Below are 18,279 nucleotides of genomic sequence, written 5' to 3' on the forward strand. Positions count from 1 at the left end.
ATATCAATATCTCAATACATGAAACTTTTCATGACGAAAACTGACGAAACCATATCTGTGACATCATCTAGGCGCCATTTTGTGATTTTGAGACGATGTCAGATGATCGATCATATCTTCATTACTAAATGTCATTTCCTTATAAATCATTTTCGGTAGACATTTAAAGTTCAAGTCACTTCTGATCGTCTTGCACTATGCTAATCACGTAGGTCATCATGATGCCTACCTATGCACGCGTCAAAATCTAAAAATGCTCAAAACAACTTCTCGACTGGTTTTCTTGACGTTTCAGACAAGTTTAATCATTTCAAAAAATTCTGTGAGTGCATGTCTGACCATGCCTTTTTTCGCGTAAGCAACATGAAAATGCACTTTTTCTGACTGATTTGGATTCCTGATACATCCAGTACTAATATCCATTGGTTTTCGGTCAATCTTGACCAATAAGAAGCTAATGGGAGTGCCTCAAAGTTCAAATTCTGCGCGTGCGTCTATGTGCAAATATATTGAAAAAAAAATGTCTTTTTTATTTTGTCATAGCTATTCAAACTGCAGGGTAAGCCCATGTTATTATAATTGCATATTTCAAAACAATATGAAATTTAAATAACATCTCAAGTATCAATATTTCATTGGCGATGGCATCACGTCATCAAATCGTCATCTGAACTCAAGAAAGTGGAATTTATTTTTTTTATGTACTGTTTCTGACATTCATTTGCAAGTATCTTGCTTACAGTTCCTCAATGTTATCCCAAATTCATATGTGTTGTACTTTGGACAATTGTCTTTTAAGTCAATGTGATTGTTTTGCAATTTTATGACGTCATCATACTGAAAATTGAGATTAAAGGGATGTTACAGTATTGGTGGAGATGAGAATTGGGCTTTCAACTTTTTGCGAGATACCAAGAAAAGACCTATGAAATAGTACAGAGCATACCATTTTATGAGGAAATCAAAGTTTATTTGATTAACATCAGGTTTGGAATGACTGAAACATCCAAATACAAAGTACAAATACCAGTGTAAAACAAAGCGATCGTAATAAAAGGTGGGTCCCACACTTTATTAGAATCTCTCTGTTTTGGATATCTCAGCCATTTCAAAACCAATTTTCATCAAATAAACGTTGAATTCCTCATGGAATTACATGCTCTTTCATATTTCATAAGATGTTTCTCATTATCTCACTAAAAAATGTAAGAAACCTGAAATTAGGTCACGACTAAAACAATACGATCCCTTTAAAGCAAAGCCGAGTTTACATGTTATGTCTATGGGACGTAATTTTTTTCCAATTCTGAATTGACATGACAATCTTTTCACAGTTGTATCTCAGCTGTTTGAGCTTTGTTTCCTCTTAAATTTTATGAGACTGTAGCTGAAATAACAAACTGTGATAAGTATATGGTTTGGTCTGGTCATATGCATAAGGCACGGTGAAATTTTCAAGATAGAAACCATTTTCGGTATTACATTCCATCTATTGATGATCTCCATACATTGTATCTATTTTGAGCGTTTTGTTGCTACAGTACTTCCGTGGCTGTTCTGTGGCCGAGTGGCTAGAGTAATGGTTTTGCATGCACAATTTTGAGAGATCGATGCTCGGAGCAGACCTTTTTTTTTGTTTGTTTGTTTTTCTTTTTGGTCTTTTTAAAAAACATTTCATATTCAATACTAACTACCTGTTAAAAAATGATCCCACATTTTAGTCTTAGTTTATAATATTTCTATTTTTTTGTTCCTTATTTTGTTTCATTGCAAAACGTGTGTATAAACTTTATTAGAATTCAGTTTACAAAAACAATAAGATACTGAACATGGCCTATCGGATTCAATTGTTTAGCTCCCAAAAGATAGGATTTTATTCGATGTTGTGCAACAGCTTAACTTTCAGACACTGAATATTTTTGGAAATAATGAATTCAAAATTTTGTTCGCAATGTCTACGAGAAAGTTATTTTCCTAATTGCACATTTTCTTGACCACATGCAACTGTACCTTAATCCAACCAATCCCTTGCTTGAAATTGCATAGCGCCATCAGTCATTACAAGGCCGTATTGCCGTCTAACGGTACAATGCATGTTTACACGGGCACATTTGTTGTGTGGACATGGAATTTTTTTTTTCCTTTCAAAAATGTTATAGAAATCTATATTTTGTTTTTTGCCTGAACATTTATTTCCATGGATGTTCCATGGCCAAGTGGTTAGAGTAATGGTTTCACATGCATGCTTTAGAGAGATCGATGCTCGAAGCAGACCTTTTTTTCTTTTTTGGTTTGTTTTCCTTTTTTCCCACATTTTAGTCTGAGTTCAAGATATTTTGGATTTTTGTTCATCATTTTGTCGCATTGCAAAACGTCCATATAAACTTTATTAGAATTCAGTTTACGAAAACACGAAGATATGGAACGGCGCCTATCGGATTCTATTGTAGCTCCCAAAAGATAGGATTTTATTCCACGTTGTACACTAGCTTCCCTTTCAAACATGTCAAATTTTTCATAATAATGAATTCAAAATTTTGTATACAATGTCTACGAGAAAATTATTCTCCTAATTGCATATTTGTTGACCACACACAAATGTAGCCATGGTCAAAACTTAGTTGCTTCTCTGACATTAAGTTGGTTTTTGAATTCAAAATTGTCTTTGTGTACAAAAAGTCTACGCTGAAATACTTTATCTTATTACGTGGGACTACGTACATATGGAATTTCATGTCATTTCAGCTATGGAATTTCATATCATTTTAGCTCTAGAAAGTCTATCTAATAGACTTGCTTCATTTGTCACACACAAGGTTATAAATTGCCCTTAATGCAGTTTTCCCCTTGCCACCTCTCGTTTTCTCTTCCCTTTTCTCTACATTTGTTCTTGTTATACTGTAGGTGGGAATGTGTACATTTACATAACTGTATACAGTAACATTGTATGAATACGTACGCACGGGGAGGTGTGAGACGCTTCCATGATCACACGTAGGCCGTGCGTCATGGACGAATTACTGGTAACTTTTTTTCCTTCCCTTCCCTTTTATTCCTCCCTATAAAATAATTGTTCTTTTCTTTTGTTGTTTGTTTTACAGCACATCCAAACCCTCTTGGCCCTATCCTTCACCCCCCCCCAAAAAAAGAGAACAGAACGAGGCAAGTGCCAAAATGTGTCTCGTCCATTCCTGTAGAAGAAATTAATGTTTTTTTAACGCCTGGAAGTTCATTGACCCCGCCTATGACCTTTTAATGGAAAAAAAAAATTGTTACCATGGCAATGCACTGTTCAACAGTGAATAAACATATTGCTTACTGTTAGTCACATGTTCGACATCTCAAGTCAAGTGCTCAAAAACTGAGTGAGCAAGATAAATAAACTGATGATTTCTATGATTTTCATTAAAAATTGTGTTACCATGGCAACACAATATTGAACATTAAGAAAAAATGAAGTTTGCACAAATTTTATATATCATAGCCGTCACATGTACCAAATTTCAAGCCAAATGCTCAAAGGCTGAGGGGCTTAGTTGAATTTGCAATATTTGTGTATGATTTTCATTTAAAATATGCTGTTACCATGGAAATGCATTGATTAACAATAACAAAAGATTAAGTTTGCACATCTATGTACCATAGTGGTCAGGTGTGCCAAATTTCAAGTCAAATGCTCAAAGACTGGGGGAGTTAGCTGTATCCACAATATTTTTGTATGATTTTCATGAAAAACATGTTGTTACCATGGCAATACATTGATCAACAATGACGAAAGATGAAGTATGCACATCTACATACCATAGTGGTCACATGTGCCAAATTTTTCAATCTTAATGCTCAAAGACTAAGGGAGTTACCTGAATCCACATTATTTTTGTATGCTTTTTAGTGAAAAGATGCTGTCACCAGGGCAACGCATTGTTCAACACTGATGAAAAATTAAGTTTGCACATCAATATACTATATATAGTGGTGGTCACATGTGCCAAATTTCAAGCTAAATGCTCAAAGACTGAGGGAGTTAACTGAATTCACAATATTTTTGTACGATTTTCATTCAAAATATGCCGTTACCATGGCAACACACTGATAAACAATATCGACAGATTATGTTTGCACATCTATGTACCAAAGTGGTCATGTGTGCCAAATTTTAATCTTTATGTTCAAAGACTGAGGGAGTTAGCTGAATCCATAATATTTTTGTATGCTTTTTGGTCAAAAAAAGGCTGTTACCATGGCAACGTATTGTTCAACACTAACGAACGATTAAGTTTGCACATCTATATACTATATATAGTGGTCACATGTGCCAAATTTCAGGCCAAATGCTCAAAGACTGACAGATGGACAGACGGACAGATGAACGAAAGGATGAAAGGACAAATGGACAGACAATGCAAAAACCTCTGGAAACCACACGAACCCTCCCAAAAACATTCCCCAAACCTTCCAAACGCCTCCGATGACACTTTGTGGCAGACGCATAAAAACATGTTGATGAAACATTAAAAGATGTACTGCTGTGACAAAAACAGAATGGTTGGCAACTTTGCAAACAGTTCTTGCAAAACCATCTTTACGCCCACTTACCTCTTGCTTCATCCTTTAACCTCTGAACTGTGACAATTAATGACTCCTTCTCATCAAGTTCATTCTCCAGAAAGGCATTTCTTTCAATTGCCTGAATAAGACAAAACAAGATAAACAGAAGTATGATATCAGCTTGATAGACAAATTGAGTACAAGTGAAATCAAAAACCTGAATTATACATCTATGCAAAACACACTCTTTTCACCATTACAAGGTGGATCACATAGTAAGATTCTATTGATAAACATAAAGAAACTTAATGCAAACGCATTCCATTTTTGTACGATTTTGTTTCATTTGAATATCACATCAGCAGTGCCCCTACTTTCAACTCAGTCGGGTAAATAGTAAAGAATACCACCAGGAAAGGACTTCTTTCTTTTTTCCCTTTGAGAGAAATACATCACTCATAGATATATTTCACAATTTTTCTATTTCCTCATAAAATTCTTTCTAACTCCACAAAAAGGACATGTACTTATTCTTCTGGCGGGTTCATGCACTGTAATGATACATCACCCAATGCACTAGATGTTGCATAGAGCTATTTGTACAATGTATCCACAAAAAGGACACCATTTAATTATTTTTTTGGCGGGTTCATGCACTGCACTGTAATGGTACATCACTCGATGCACTAGATGTTAAATAGAGCTATACAAAATGTATTGCTGGCTCCTACATGCACCCAGTTACAACAGTTACCACTGTGCATGTGCCACATCTATACCTCAATGCCATAATGTCCACCAAATTTGATTTCAATTGCTTCACAATTGTGGAAGTAACTCACTCCACAAGATTTTCAAGTAAACACACAGTTACCATGACAATGCCCTGTAAGGTACAAGCACAAAGAGTGTCTTGCATGACTACACCTTACATCATTATGTGCATACCAAATTTGATATAAATATGCTTAAATACTGTGGAAGTAGCTTGTTCCACAATGTTTTGGTAAAATTGTGGTTATCACGTGGCAATGCTTTTTCTGGCAAACACAAAAATCAGGTCTTCCCCATCTACACTTCAATGCCAAAATGTTCATCAACTTTGATTTCAATTGTTTCAAAATTGTAGAATTCATTCCACAAGATTTTCAAGGAAATATGTGACACGCGGCAACGTTTTCAGGCAAAAGTAGCAAAGAACCAATTCCCTTCTTGGTGGGGTACAAAGATTTTGACTATTATTTTTGTCAAATTCATTTTTTGCAGAAATGGAATCTTTGATATATTCTCTACATCTACACTAAATTTCACGGCATAAAGAGTAAGTTTTTCTTATCGAAAAATGGAATATTGAACACCCTATATTGGATCGCACTTGTCAGTTTCGATCTTCTTTCGAACGCCGCGCCAGTATGCCCAGTGCTGCTACGCGCAGCGTCTAGCGTGTGATTGGCTAGTGCGTCACACACATTTACATAGTTCAGCTTTCGGAGACACATCCTCGCAGCGTTTCGGGACTGTTTTGTCCACATGTGCATGCTCCATTGTTGAGATACGCTCGCTCTGTATAGTGTATGCTCTTCGTTTGGCTTTCTATTCAGGCTTTTCTACAGCAATCGACAACGAAAGTGACACAAAAGTGAATAGCAGCGCTAACTTCCAACGTCAAAACAGATACATGGGGAACATGGTTTGAACACATCAGAGTTGCAAATCGCCACACAAATCGTGCAACATGCGATCGGAGACTCAACTGTCATATGCAGCTAAATTACATTATCTTGTACAGAGAAAACTTTCAATATTCTTGAAACTGTGCTCGTAACAAATATGAAAGTAGATTGACTTAAAGTACAGCAGAAGAGAGGGAAGGAGAGGTCATAAATGACCAATATTCAAATACTAAAAGATTGTAACAAACTAAGTAGTCGTGTTTGTTTTTTAATATGATAAACACCACTGCATAATGCCACACATGCACGTCTTGAAAAGCAAAACAAAGAAAAAAACAAGAGACGTAATCCTTGCCAACTTCAGTAATTTTTCTGCCAAGGAAAGGGTCCCCAAATGATGAAAAAAAAAATCTACCACAATGAAAATGCGATTTGTAAAGATGCGGATAGGAATGTGACACCCACTCCTACGTAACGTGTACACAAGGGCATGGCGTGTGGTAATGGGTACCAGTAATGCGTGCACCATACACACATACACCAGCAGGCTGGCAATTATTCGTATCCGCCATCTTGAAAGACGAACTAGTAAACAAACCCGAGCAAAATGCATTGCTTTTCGGCTCCATACACTGAGTTCCAAGGAAAGTGCCCGGGAAATTTTACTCTCTCAGTGAGCCAATCAGAAGGCGCTGTGGCTGCTAGAGGCGGAGCTTAATCTCGATTGGCACCATCATACGGATGGGTGATGTTGACCTCAGACAATGTCTTTGAGCAAGAGGTGAATCTTCAAGGCCCATTTTCTTGCAATTTTGTCAGGCTAACAAATCAAAAAGTGCATTATATTTCGCTGAATTATGCCCACTCACGGTGCCGCAGAATACAAGTGTTTTATATCAATGCAAAACTTAATAGGGAATGGGCAATGTGATTCAATGAAAAAATGAATTTTCAAAATTCCTGACTTTTGCCTGAAACCATTGTCGCCTTGTCAGATAGAAACACAAAAAGTGTGTCTTGCATAACTACGCGATCATTATATATTACCAAATTGGAAATAAACTGCTTAAGGACGTTCCTCAGTTGAGTTTGTGCGCATCCTAGCTGCGCAGGTTTCAGTGACTTAACAAAGAGCGTAGAGCGCACGCACGAGTGATGAGCTGAGCTAGCTGAGCTGAGCAGCTGCTACTGTAGTAGATCGAGCTAGAGTGTGGTACGTACGGATACCCGACAGTTCCCCACCGCGGCCGCGCTGGGCGGCCTCGCTCGGCTAGCGTGCCGACTGTACGCGTTACAATCTGTACGTACTACGCAAAGTTCAGCGGTCCGAGCCGCATAATTTATATACATGGTCATGGTAGCACAACACTGATCGACGGAATCGGGAAGCTTGGAAGTGGAACTGAGCTGTTTCCATTTTCAATCCATAGATCTGTTTTGTGACATGCAGTTCCTTATCTGTTCATTAACATGGTCAAATTGAGTGCTAATGTACCTAGGGCCTATAGGCCCTAGTCGGGGACTACTAGTCTACTAGACTAGGTGTTAAAACAACAACAACAACAAAACAAACATATTACACATATTTCATTTTTAGGTCTAACAACTAAAACAATCTGAATATCACTGTTAAAATCTAAATTAGATCTAAACTTGTCATTACTAATACAAAATATTGTTTTTTTTTATTTTTTGGTTACAAAATACAAGGTCACAAAAGTATTACCAAATATGTATTTATCACTTTCACCATTCAGATATTAATTTTTGATTACCAAATCTGGTGTAACAAAAGGAGAATCAAAGAATTACTTCTTTTTTTTTTTGCGGGGGGGTTCTCAAGGTACATGTCCATAGTTCACAACACGCACTTTACCAACCACTGCAACAACCAACACATGCAATCTACAATCAACGTTTTATTAAGATTTGTTTCTCCTTTGTAGGACCGTCAGACTAATGCCCAAACTCCCATAATTTCCTTATATTTATTCTTCTTCCTCCATTATAACTTTCTGCACAAGGTTACAGCAAGTGGGTAAAACAAACAAACAAGCATGTAAATGTGGAGTTTTCCACACTTGCGTCCACATGATATCATTATGGCTGTGTAAGGGAAATATTAACAAAAACGCACATGGACCTTCCTTTCTGAATATTTTTCCACCATATCACTGCAATTGTGACACGTTTTTTGTTTTTTGTTTTTGAAAAAGAAAGAAAGAAAAGAAAATGGGGTTTTGAGTGAACTGCATGAGATTCATGCATCCTAGCAGGGTATATCCCTGCATTGGTTCCTGACCAGATTTGGGGGTCTTACGATGATATCTGTCGCAAGGAGGCTCTGCTAGCACAAAAGCGAGCACATGAACCACCCATTTTTACAATTGTCCTGCATTAAGTAACCCTTCTTCTACAATTTGATAAAGTTTCGTAAAAATGACATGGGTCTTGAATGTACAGCATGACATTCATGAACCCCACCTAATCAGGGCACCCACGTTAGGTTTATAACGAGATTTGGGGGTCCTAGGATGATTTCTATCATATGGGGGTGCTACCAGCACAAAAACTAGCACATGAACCCCCACTTTTTATTGTTTTTTCTGGAATAAGTAAGCCTTCTTCTACAATTTGGTCAAGATTCGTGAAAATGACATGGGTTTTGAATGTACAGCATAAGTTTTATGAACCCACCCTGTCAGGGCATCCCTGCCATAGGTTCCTGACCAGATTTTGGGGACTTAGATGATATATGTCGCATGGGGGCGCTGCTAGCACAAAAATGAGCACGTGAACCCCCACTTTTGATTGTTTTTCTGGAATAGTAAGCCTCTTTCTACAATTTGGTTAAGTTTCGCAAAATTGACATGGGTTTTGAATTTACAGCATAATTTTTATGAACCCACCCTGTCAGGGCATCCCTGCATAGGTTCCTGACCAGATTTGGGGGACTTACGATGATATATGTCGCATGGGGGCGCTGCTGGCACAAAAACGAGCACATGAACCCTCACTTTTTGTTTTCTGAAATTAGTAAGCCTTGTTCTACAATTTGGTCAAGTTTCGTGAAAATGACATGGGTTTTGAATGTACAGCACAACTTTTATGAACCTTGTCCTTTTGCTCTACCCTAACAGAAAACGTCGATGAGAAGGATTTGGGAGATTTCGGTGTTTTCTGCCACGTGAGGGCGCTGCTTGCTCAAGAATGAGAGTGTAAACCCTAACTTTAAAACCTTTTCGTTTTGGGTACCCTTTTCTGCAATTCTTGAAAATTTGGAGAAAATAACGTGGATTTTGAAAGAATTATGGGGATTTAAGTTTGTCATTACAGATTTTGTTGCCAATCATGGTCTTGATCCTGTAACGCTATCATTTTGGTACAGGACTGCAGATTAGTCATATTCTTCAAAGTCCCGTAGAAGAAAAACAAGCACATGAACCTATGGTTTTACTTACATATTTGGGCTTCGGATGGGTCAAGGTTACGGTATGGAAAGTTTGAAGAAAATGGCATGGACTTCACTGTAACTGAGGAATGTCCTTAAATACTGTTTAGTTCGCTCCAAAAGGTTTTGGTAAAATTGTGGTTATGATGGCAATTCTTTGTCTGACAAACACACAAAAAAAAAACCCCAGCAGAATCAGAACTGATTCTCTTATCTGTGAGGTAAAAAGCATCCATCTGCTTTCCATAAATTATGCCAATATCCCGCATGCGCCATGCTGCAACTGAACATGCTTTCATCCCCCTGGTGTCGTGAGCCTGGGGCCGAGGATTGCCAGATGGCGTGTCCAAGTCTGCAGCTTGAATGACCAGTACCAGCCACCTCGAAATGGTATCCTTAAGAGGCTGGCGTGAACGAATCCTTGCAAGTAAGGGAGAGCTGTTCATGGTGTCTGTGCGCCATAGTTCTATCCAGGTAAACCTGTACCATTTCAATGCGTGAACAGGACACCACGCCTTGTCTGCCATGATGGAAGAGTGAGCTGACAGCGGCCTGATGAAGATCTCTTAGCCACAAACTGCTTCTGACATCTGGATCTGGATCTGTACGCTGCCGGACAGGGTGGTATAGTGCAATGGGGAGAGAGGGCGCGAAACTAAGTAGTCGTAGCGAAGGTGGCTTTTTTTAAATCTTACTTCTGAAGACTTTCTGGCTTTCTGGAACATGCAGCACTTTCTCCGGTTGTGTTTAACGATGTGGGGCAGGATCTCAAAGTCGGTGACAACCATGGCATGGTCACTGATGCCTGGTGTGCTGTTAGAGCTCTTCACAAGGAAGGGTTGTTGGTGAAGACAAGGTCCAGTATATTATCCTGCCTGGTTGGTTGGTCATGGATTTGGTGAAGTCCAAAATCCAGGGTGAGATCTATCAGGGCCTGTTGTACTTCCCTCTTGGCTGCCCGTGGCAAGACATTGAGGTGCTCCCAGTCAATGCTTGGGCAGTTGAAATCACCTGTCAAAATTACATGATGTTCGCATATATGGTGTTCATTACTTTCTCCAATGAGCTTTGCAACTGAGTGATATGTTTGTGCCAATGTGGCATGTAGAAGGCGCCACAAAAAAAAAAAAAGATCCTTCTCCCCTTTAACTTTGATCCTACTCCATATTATTTAGCATTCTGTTAAGAGGTCAGGTTTGTTGTCTGATGTTGTATTTTTTGTGACCCCAACAAAAACTACCCCACCAGCTGATTCCCTGTCATTCCTGTAGAATATGTGGGACTGTGGAAAAACTTCTGATGACATGATTGCGTCCTGGGCAGGATTTGAACCAGGCTTAATACTCGTCAATGATTCAGTACCACAGATGATATTTGGATTGATGTAGTCGACTTGTTTTTCTTTATGCTGCAGCAGTTTATTGTGATGACCCTCAGGTTGGTTTTCTTATCCATGCAAATACTTGAGTTGGTAGATGAAGCTTGCCTAGAACTCTTACTGTCTGATGCAGAATGGCGGCTTCTAGTAGATAGTGATGACAGCTTGCTATATGATTTACCCTGTGACTTTGGGCTGCTTACAAAGATGGGACAACTGGGTAGATTCTCTGAAGAAAATGAGGCAACATTGATGGAGGAATCATCTTCAGACAAAGGGTAGTATTCGCTTGTTGTACGAAGTTCAAATGAGTTAAAGGTGAACGAGTCGATGTTTACATTGTCACACTTGTAGCAGTGCCACGCTACTCTCTCATGTCCAAGACGAGCACATGTCTTTGGAGTCAATATCCTCGCATGATTTGTGGTACCATATACTGCAATTGTCACAGCATACAGCAAGATGTGACCAGTTTACAGGTTTTTCACAATTACCACAGGGATAAACCAGGGAGGTGGAAAGAGAGTATTTCACCTCCCTGGATAAACAGAAACAGCTTTAACTCTACTCGGTCCTGGGTTGACCTGGACATCCCAACAAGAAGTAGGATGAGAGATGATAGGCAGAGATGCTCAAATCGTTTTCTGTTGTTGCTCATCATGTTGAAATTTTGTAAGCTTGATGTAGCTGAGTTGTGACCACGAGAAGAAATGGCTGCTGATGTAACCAACTCCTCTTGCGGGCATTTCCTATGGGCGATGTAGGTTGAAGGAATTTGTATAACAGCAGCATAAAGAAGAGCAACTGTAAGCAGAAGCTTGGGTTCGTGTGAATGACCGGAATCCATGAGTCATGACTGTGATATCATACATTCACCTCTACACTACAGCACAGCACTGCATACCATACCGATGTGAATATCTAAGTGGTCGAGGGAGGGCTCCAGAAATCTAACTTTTTAACAAGACCTTTTTAACATTTTCAACACAAGAGCAAGGAAAAAAAAACCAAAAAAAACACTTTACAATCAATTTTGTAAACGGATGCAAAACAATAACTGAAAATTAAAGGGATATTTGTGAGCTTGGCTGGAGTTCCTCCCAAAAAACGTCGGACAATTGTGAAGAATTAACGAAAAGGAAAGCAATGTCTCGATTTTTCCTTTGTAATAACTTCATTTTCAGCATAACTTTCAACTAACCTAAATGACATGAAAATGTGCATGTAGGCCATCAAATGAAATACATTACCAAGGAGCAGAACGAAACAAGCACGAACAATGGACATAAGAAGACTTGCACAAGAAAAGTGGAGAAGACACATGGAACAAAAACAAACCAAAATCAATGGATTTAAAAAACACACACACACACACACACACAAACACACAAAGCAAGAATCAAAGTTTGGTAACTCAGTCAGGGAAGGTTGTAAGATCGCAATTTATCTCTTTCGTCTTTTTTTGTTTGTTTTTATTCTAAGGAAACCGATTTCGACGGCAACAGAATAAAGATTCGATTCGTGAAGTATTTATAATAATCAAATTGTGCTGCAAAAGCGTAAGAAAACTGTAGGCAAATATCGCTTAGAAAGAATTGCATGGTTCTTAAAAATTTATTTTATTTGGTTAAGTCCAGTAATTGTACACACAAATAAAACCATCACAGCTATGATCTTGTTTAGAGTAATGAAATCAACTATTGTCGCACTGTGGTTTGTTTTGAACATTGTCGGGAACGTGCATGTACACATATTCACAAACAATATTTTTGTTTTAGTAAGTGAAGAAATGTTATGTTAGAAGGGGAGAGAAAGAGAGAGAAACCGAGATTGACGTGAGGGATATAAAAGAGGAGCACTGATCTGCAAAATAATACTCAAATTTCTTGAAAGGTGGAAGTTAATTGATTTCTAATGTGAAGAGATACATCGTGTTTGCCGTTGTATGAAGCCAAAAGGAAAAAACACAATGATTCCAATATAGAACTAGTGATCCTGCTTTGCGTGATGCTAGCTTCACTCCTACAGGTCATTCTTCATGTCTGATTTACTCACTTACATCCATGTGTACATTGGTGTGCTAAATTCTTCAACACTCGACAATGATACACACGTGAGAACGCGTGTTCCCCAATAACGTTCTTCCCAATGTTAATCGACACAAAAAAAGGATTGAAAAGTGTTTTTTTTTTCTACTTTCAATGAGCAATTCAATACTGATTTCTTTTTCATATTATGAGGTTTTGTAACATATTTTAGCAATAATGATTGCCCTAAAATCATTATTGCTTCATATTAGCAGAAATGCTCATCATGGACACGAATAGGAGCAAGTTCCTGCAGTATTTAGTCTTACTAAACCGAAATTGCCAACCACCAACCTGCCAGCCACCACTGTCCCCTATCTCTTTTATTTTCCTTTTCTTTTTAAGTAACATTAGCGCTTGCTTTGTAAATCTTGAGGTTATCAACAAAGGCTCTGTGAAACCAAGGAGGTTTTATACATGGAGTTCTAACAGGCTGTAATTATTCAAACAGTTGTCAGATTTCTATTGATGCACAAAAGAATTTGACAGGTGCACTTGTGCCTTTGATGATCAATGTTCGACGCCGCCGTCTTGCTGAGCAATCTGGAGATTCATTTTGAACGTTATCATAATGTTGGCCATATTTTCAAGTTTCAAGTTTTGTTTCATATTTCCACTTTCTCAGTGATGGGATTACAAAATGATTGACAATAAAACAAAAGTACAAAATATATACAACCATATGTTATGTTTGCAAAAAAAGACAAACAAACATTAAACACAAATATAAGTGGTCATTATCATCTGAGGATATCACAAATCAATGTCAGAAATATGATGGGGCCTACATAAAAGCAATGATGCTTGTAAAAACTGTAGGTTCCCGAATTTATAGGCATGAAATTATACGGAGAACGGACATGTTTATCTTGACCAACTGAAATTTTGCTTATTTATTTATTAAATGAAATGAAATTTCACTTAATGATAAAGCATGTAAAACAAAAGTCAATCCAGTCCAGATATTTGTGCAAAGGTGTAAATCAGAGCTGTATCATGTGAAAATGTTTAAAACTGTACCATCCTGAAAAGCTGGTTTTATCACTTTTCCGCTTAATTTCCACAAATGAAACTAATATGGAATAATCTTCAAGTATAATTCTTTATTGATAGATATATCAGATTAGTGCCTGGGTATGCCAAGTCGAATAATTTTCATCTTTATTTCAGCATTTTTTGCTCAATTTCTATTCGCGCATCCTCTTGTCTGTACCACCTACCTTTTATAAGAAGGGATAGCGAAAAGCAATTACCATCACAAAGACATACGTATCTTCCTTTGAAAGTGGCTGGTGATTATGCAATGAGACACGAGTCAATTGTCTTTGTATCTGCGCGGCAGATCCTGTTTGGCACATGCTTCAAATATTTTTGAGCGGCGGCTTCGAACATGGGTTCAAAGGAAATAAGACAGTTGTGACTCCATTCTCTTGAACCTCCTTGGTGAAACATGCTTAATCTAACATCAATAGAGCTGACACATTCCACACATCTATTATTCAGATAGACAGTGAAAGTAGCCATGTAGCACACATAGCCCTTTTGAAAAGATACCGATCAGTGATTACGCTATCACTCCCCCCCCCCCCCCGTTTTACCCTGTTGAATACCTTTAATCTTCCTTTATTTCTATGGCCTATTGAAACTGTTTCGTGAGACCCACCACCCCCCCCCCCCCCCCCTCCACACGCACACACACACACAATGCATGATCACGCTCACTTTTGTCTCAAAACAACTTCTGGAAACATCAATTGCCAAGTGCGGCGTCCATTAGGGGAAACCCCCCCCCCCCTGCAAAATCGAAGACATAAGAAAAACGAAAGAGCAAAACACAAACGCACAGCACTCCAAACAATCAAAGTTGAAATCATCAACATATTTCATAGAATTTCAGACGTGCTCGATTACACATTCACGGTCACCACGCATTGACTGATGCCAGATTTCAACAGCTTCCATGCGAACTGTATCATTGACAGTAAACTTGATATCATTTTTTTTTTAACGAAATGGAAAGCAATGATTTACCGTGTGCAGTTTACTCACATAGTACACGTGCAAAAGATATCTTTACATGTGAACAGACGATGATGATGTAATGAAAATTATATCTTGCCCAATCAAATGAAGAGAGGAGTTTGAATTTTTAGTCGTTGGTACAGTAATTCAGCAGGACTTTTATGTCGACTGCATTGATAAGTTTTTGTGCATAAAAACTTTTACCATTTACTTTATGCCGAACATTTCTTTGTTAATGTGTCAATCTATCTCCATCGATAATTTATTGTGTTTGTACTTCCACAGATACGAATTGACATGATCGGGGTTCAATATCTATGACAAACACACACCCTGCCTATAGTATGTCATTCATTGTTTTCTTCCAACCTGAGGGATGTTTCATTTAAAGTGAGGCAGTCCTCACGAATTTAAAAAAAATATGTTGTTGTTGGTGCCTCCAATGAACTACTTTCACCAAAAACAAACTTTCAAATCACCAAATAAGCTCCTAAATTTTGGTTGAAACAGTGTGAATTTGCATGGTGAATATGCTAATGAGCAAATCTTGGCGGAGAGTCAGACGTCACCGAGGCACAACTCTTCCCAGTCGTGTTCTGCTCGAGTCTCTTATGCCCAGGTAATCTTCGGTATGAACGCCAAACTCAGTTACGACGGAGTATGATAAGAATGCGCGCGAGAGTGGTTTGTACGCAAAGTAGTATGCAACACGGACGGAAGCTCGAAAAGGAAAGCGCCTATTGATGGCATATTTGATTTTAAAATATTTATAAATTCATGTTTACAATTTTATTTCATTATCAATAATATATGTAAATAAGCTTGAAATATTTTCTTTGAAATAACAAAACCACATATTGTCACATCTTATGACAAAATCAGATATGATCATTTTGAACACTTAAATTGGTTTTCTAAGGCACGGCTGTCAACTTGGTGAGTTGGGCATCACTGACGTTGCACCTTTTTGCAGGCTCTTACATAATCGCTTGCAGGAATTATTTTTCAAAAATTGGGTATGGAGACAGTGTTTGCTTTCCACGTGTATATATTGGTGAAAGGTTATATATTTTACTCTTCTTAATTATCAGTACAGTGAAAATTCTCAGGACTGCCTCCCTTTAAATTGATCCCTCAATGACACAGAGTCTGGTTTCCCAACTTTATAGAGTAAGATCACTTTTCAATCTCCCTATTACAGCTATTGTTACTCTGCTCAGTGTGTTTCACCTTGATGTTGCACATTACGAAAGATAACAGCGAGTCTTCAGGTTTGTCAATATTTCTGCACTGCATTTTACCTTAGAATGCAAGTGTAAGGGCCAAATAGAAAAAGAAACAGTAACATTCTCAAGGCTAGTGGAAAAACAAATGAAATATTTACACTGTACATAGCCTTGATTTGTGCATAGCTATACTTTGAAACTGATGTCAGATGTATTTGCTGGCCCAAAAAAAAACTGATTGGAGAGAGAAGAGGGAGAGAGAGATTCTCCCCTCAGAATAGTGCAAAGTTGCTAACAAATTAGTTTCTTAAAGTTCTTTAGATTTCTTCAAATGTGCCTCAGTTGGCAAGCAATTACACACTCACACACACACATGCAAACAAACTCACACATACAGAAACATACTTGATTCATAAAATGAAACTAGAAATGTCGCTATGGCGACTGATGCCTCCGCCATAATGCATGATTCTCCCAATAGGCGTATAGTACAATGTCTTCACAATGTGTGATCCATGACAGTTTCACATAACTGGCAAAATATTGATATGACAAGTTTGTCATAAATGACTTGAAAGTTCACTTTCCTTGAACTGGGTTTGCTATAATTGTCGAAGAGTGCAGGTACACATATTTGGGGAATTGAGAATTTTTACTTGAATTCTGACGGACCCTTTTATAAGTTTATGCATTGAGCAATTTCCAAGGTATGAAGAAAGAGTGTAATTACAGTACAAATATATATATATATATATATATATATATTTTTTTTTTTTTTTTTTTTTTGGGGGGGGGGGCATTGAAACCTGGCCTTTGACCCTTAACCTTTGACCTTTGACATTCTAGCTGGAAATTTCCTGGAGAATCTCCATTAGGTAATGCATGTATATATTAAGTTTGAAAACTAATGATGCAAGCATTTCATATATACTAGTGTATGAGGAAAATAGTAAAATATTGAGGAGTTGACCTTGACCTTCGACCCCATGACTATTGACTTATGACCCCTAAATTCCCTAGATAATCTCTGCCAGTCAGTACATGCGTATGTACCAAGTTCCATGAAGATACATTGAACCATTTGTGAGAAAAGTGATATTACATTTTCACCTAACCTTTGACCTTTTGACCTTTGACCTTATGACATTAAACTCTCTCTGGAGAATCTTTACACAGTAGTACATGTCTACACTAAGTTTCAAGAAAATACCTTAGGGCATTGCATAGATATTGGGGAAATAGCAACATTTTTAGCATTTGACCTTGACCTTTTGACCTTTGACCTCTTGCCAATGTCATTAAAATCTACTCAACTAATTGTCCCATCATACATCATCCTTGGACCAAGTTTGGTGAAAGCTGCTTCATCCAGTTTTGAGTTATCACGTAAACAGATAAATTTCAGGATTTGACCTTGATCTTTGACCTTTGACCTCAGTCCGATTTCACTAAGAAACTAATCAAGTAATTGTCCCATCATACATCCATCCTACAACAAAGTTTGGTGAAATTTGATTGATCCAGTCTTGAGTTATTGCGTAAACGGATATAATTTCATGATTTGACCTTGACCTTTGACCTTTGGCGGATTTCACCCAAAATCTAATCAACTAATTGCCCCATCATACTTTATACTTGGACCAAGTTTGGTAGAATTCAAGTCAATATTACTCAAGTTATCGCGTAAACGAAAGCGGACGGACGTACGGACGTACATACGGACGGACAGACGGACAACCCGAAAACATAATGCCTCCGGCACCACTTCGTGGCGAAGGCATAAAAATACTAGGACTATAGGATACAATGTACAAGATGATCGCCTTTATGAGATCTATACTAAAAGTACATGTGGGCAATTCCACGGTAACTGATGTTACGCGTAAGGATTTTC

At 38.0% G+C, this 18,279-nt stretch overlaps 1 protein-coding gene across 1 annotated transcript in view; it reads right to left on the minus strand.

The window, feature by feature from the left end:
• LOC139740060 (nuclear distribution protein nudE-like 1-A) overlaps window positions 1–18,279 on the minus strand; it is a 295,093-nt gene that overhangs the window by 116,571 nt on the left and 160,243 nt on the right. The window contains exon 5 of the mRNA XM_071650654.1: window positions 4,597–4,687. Coding sequence (XP_071506755.1) covers window positions 4,597–4,687 — 91 coding nt within the window. The remainder of the gene's footprint in view (window positions 1–4,596; window positions 4,688–18,279) is intronic.

Source organism: Diadema antillarum, unplaced genomic scaffold, assembly GCF_040938485.1.
Source record: "Diadema antillarum isolate AM-2024a unplaced genomic scaffold, OU_Dant_1.0 seq00000830_RagTag, whole genome shotgun sequence".
NCBI lineage: Eukaryota > Metazoa > Echinodermata > Echinoidea > Diadematoida > Diadematidae > Diadema > Diadema antillarum.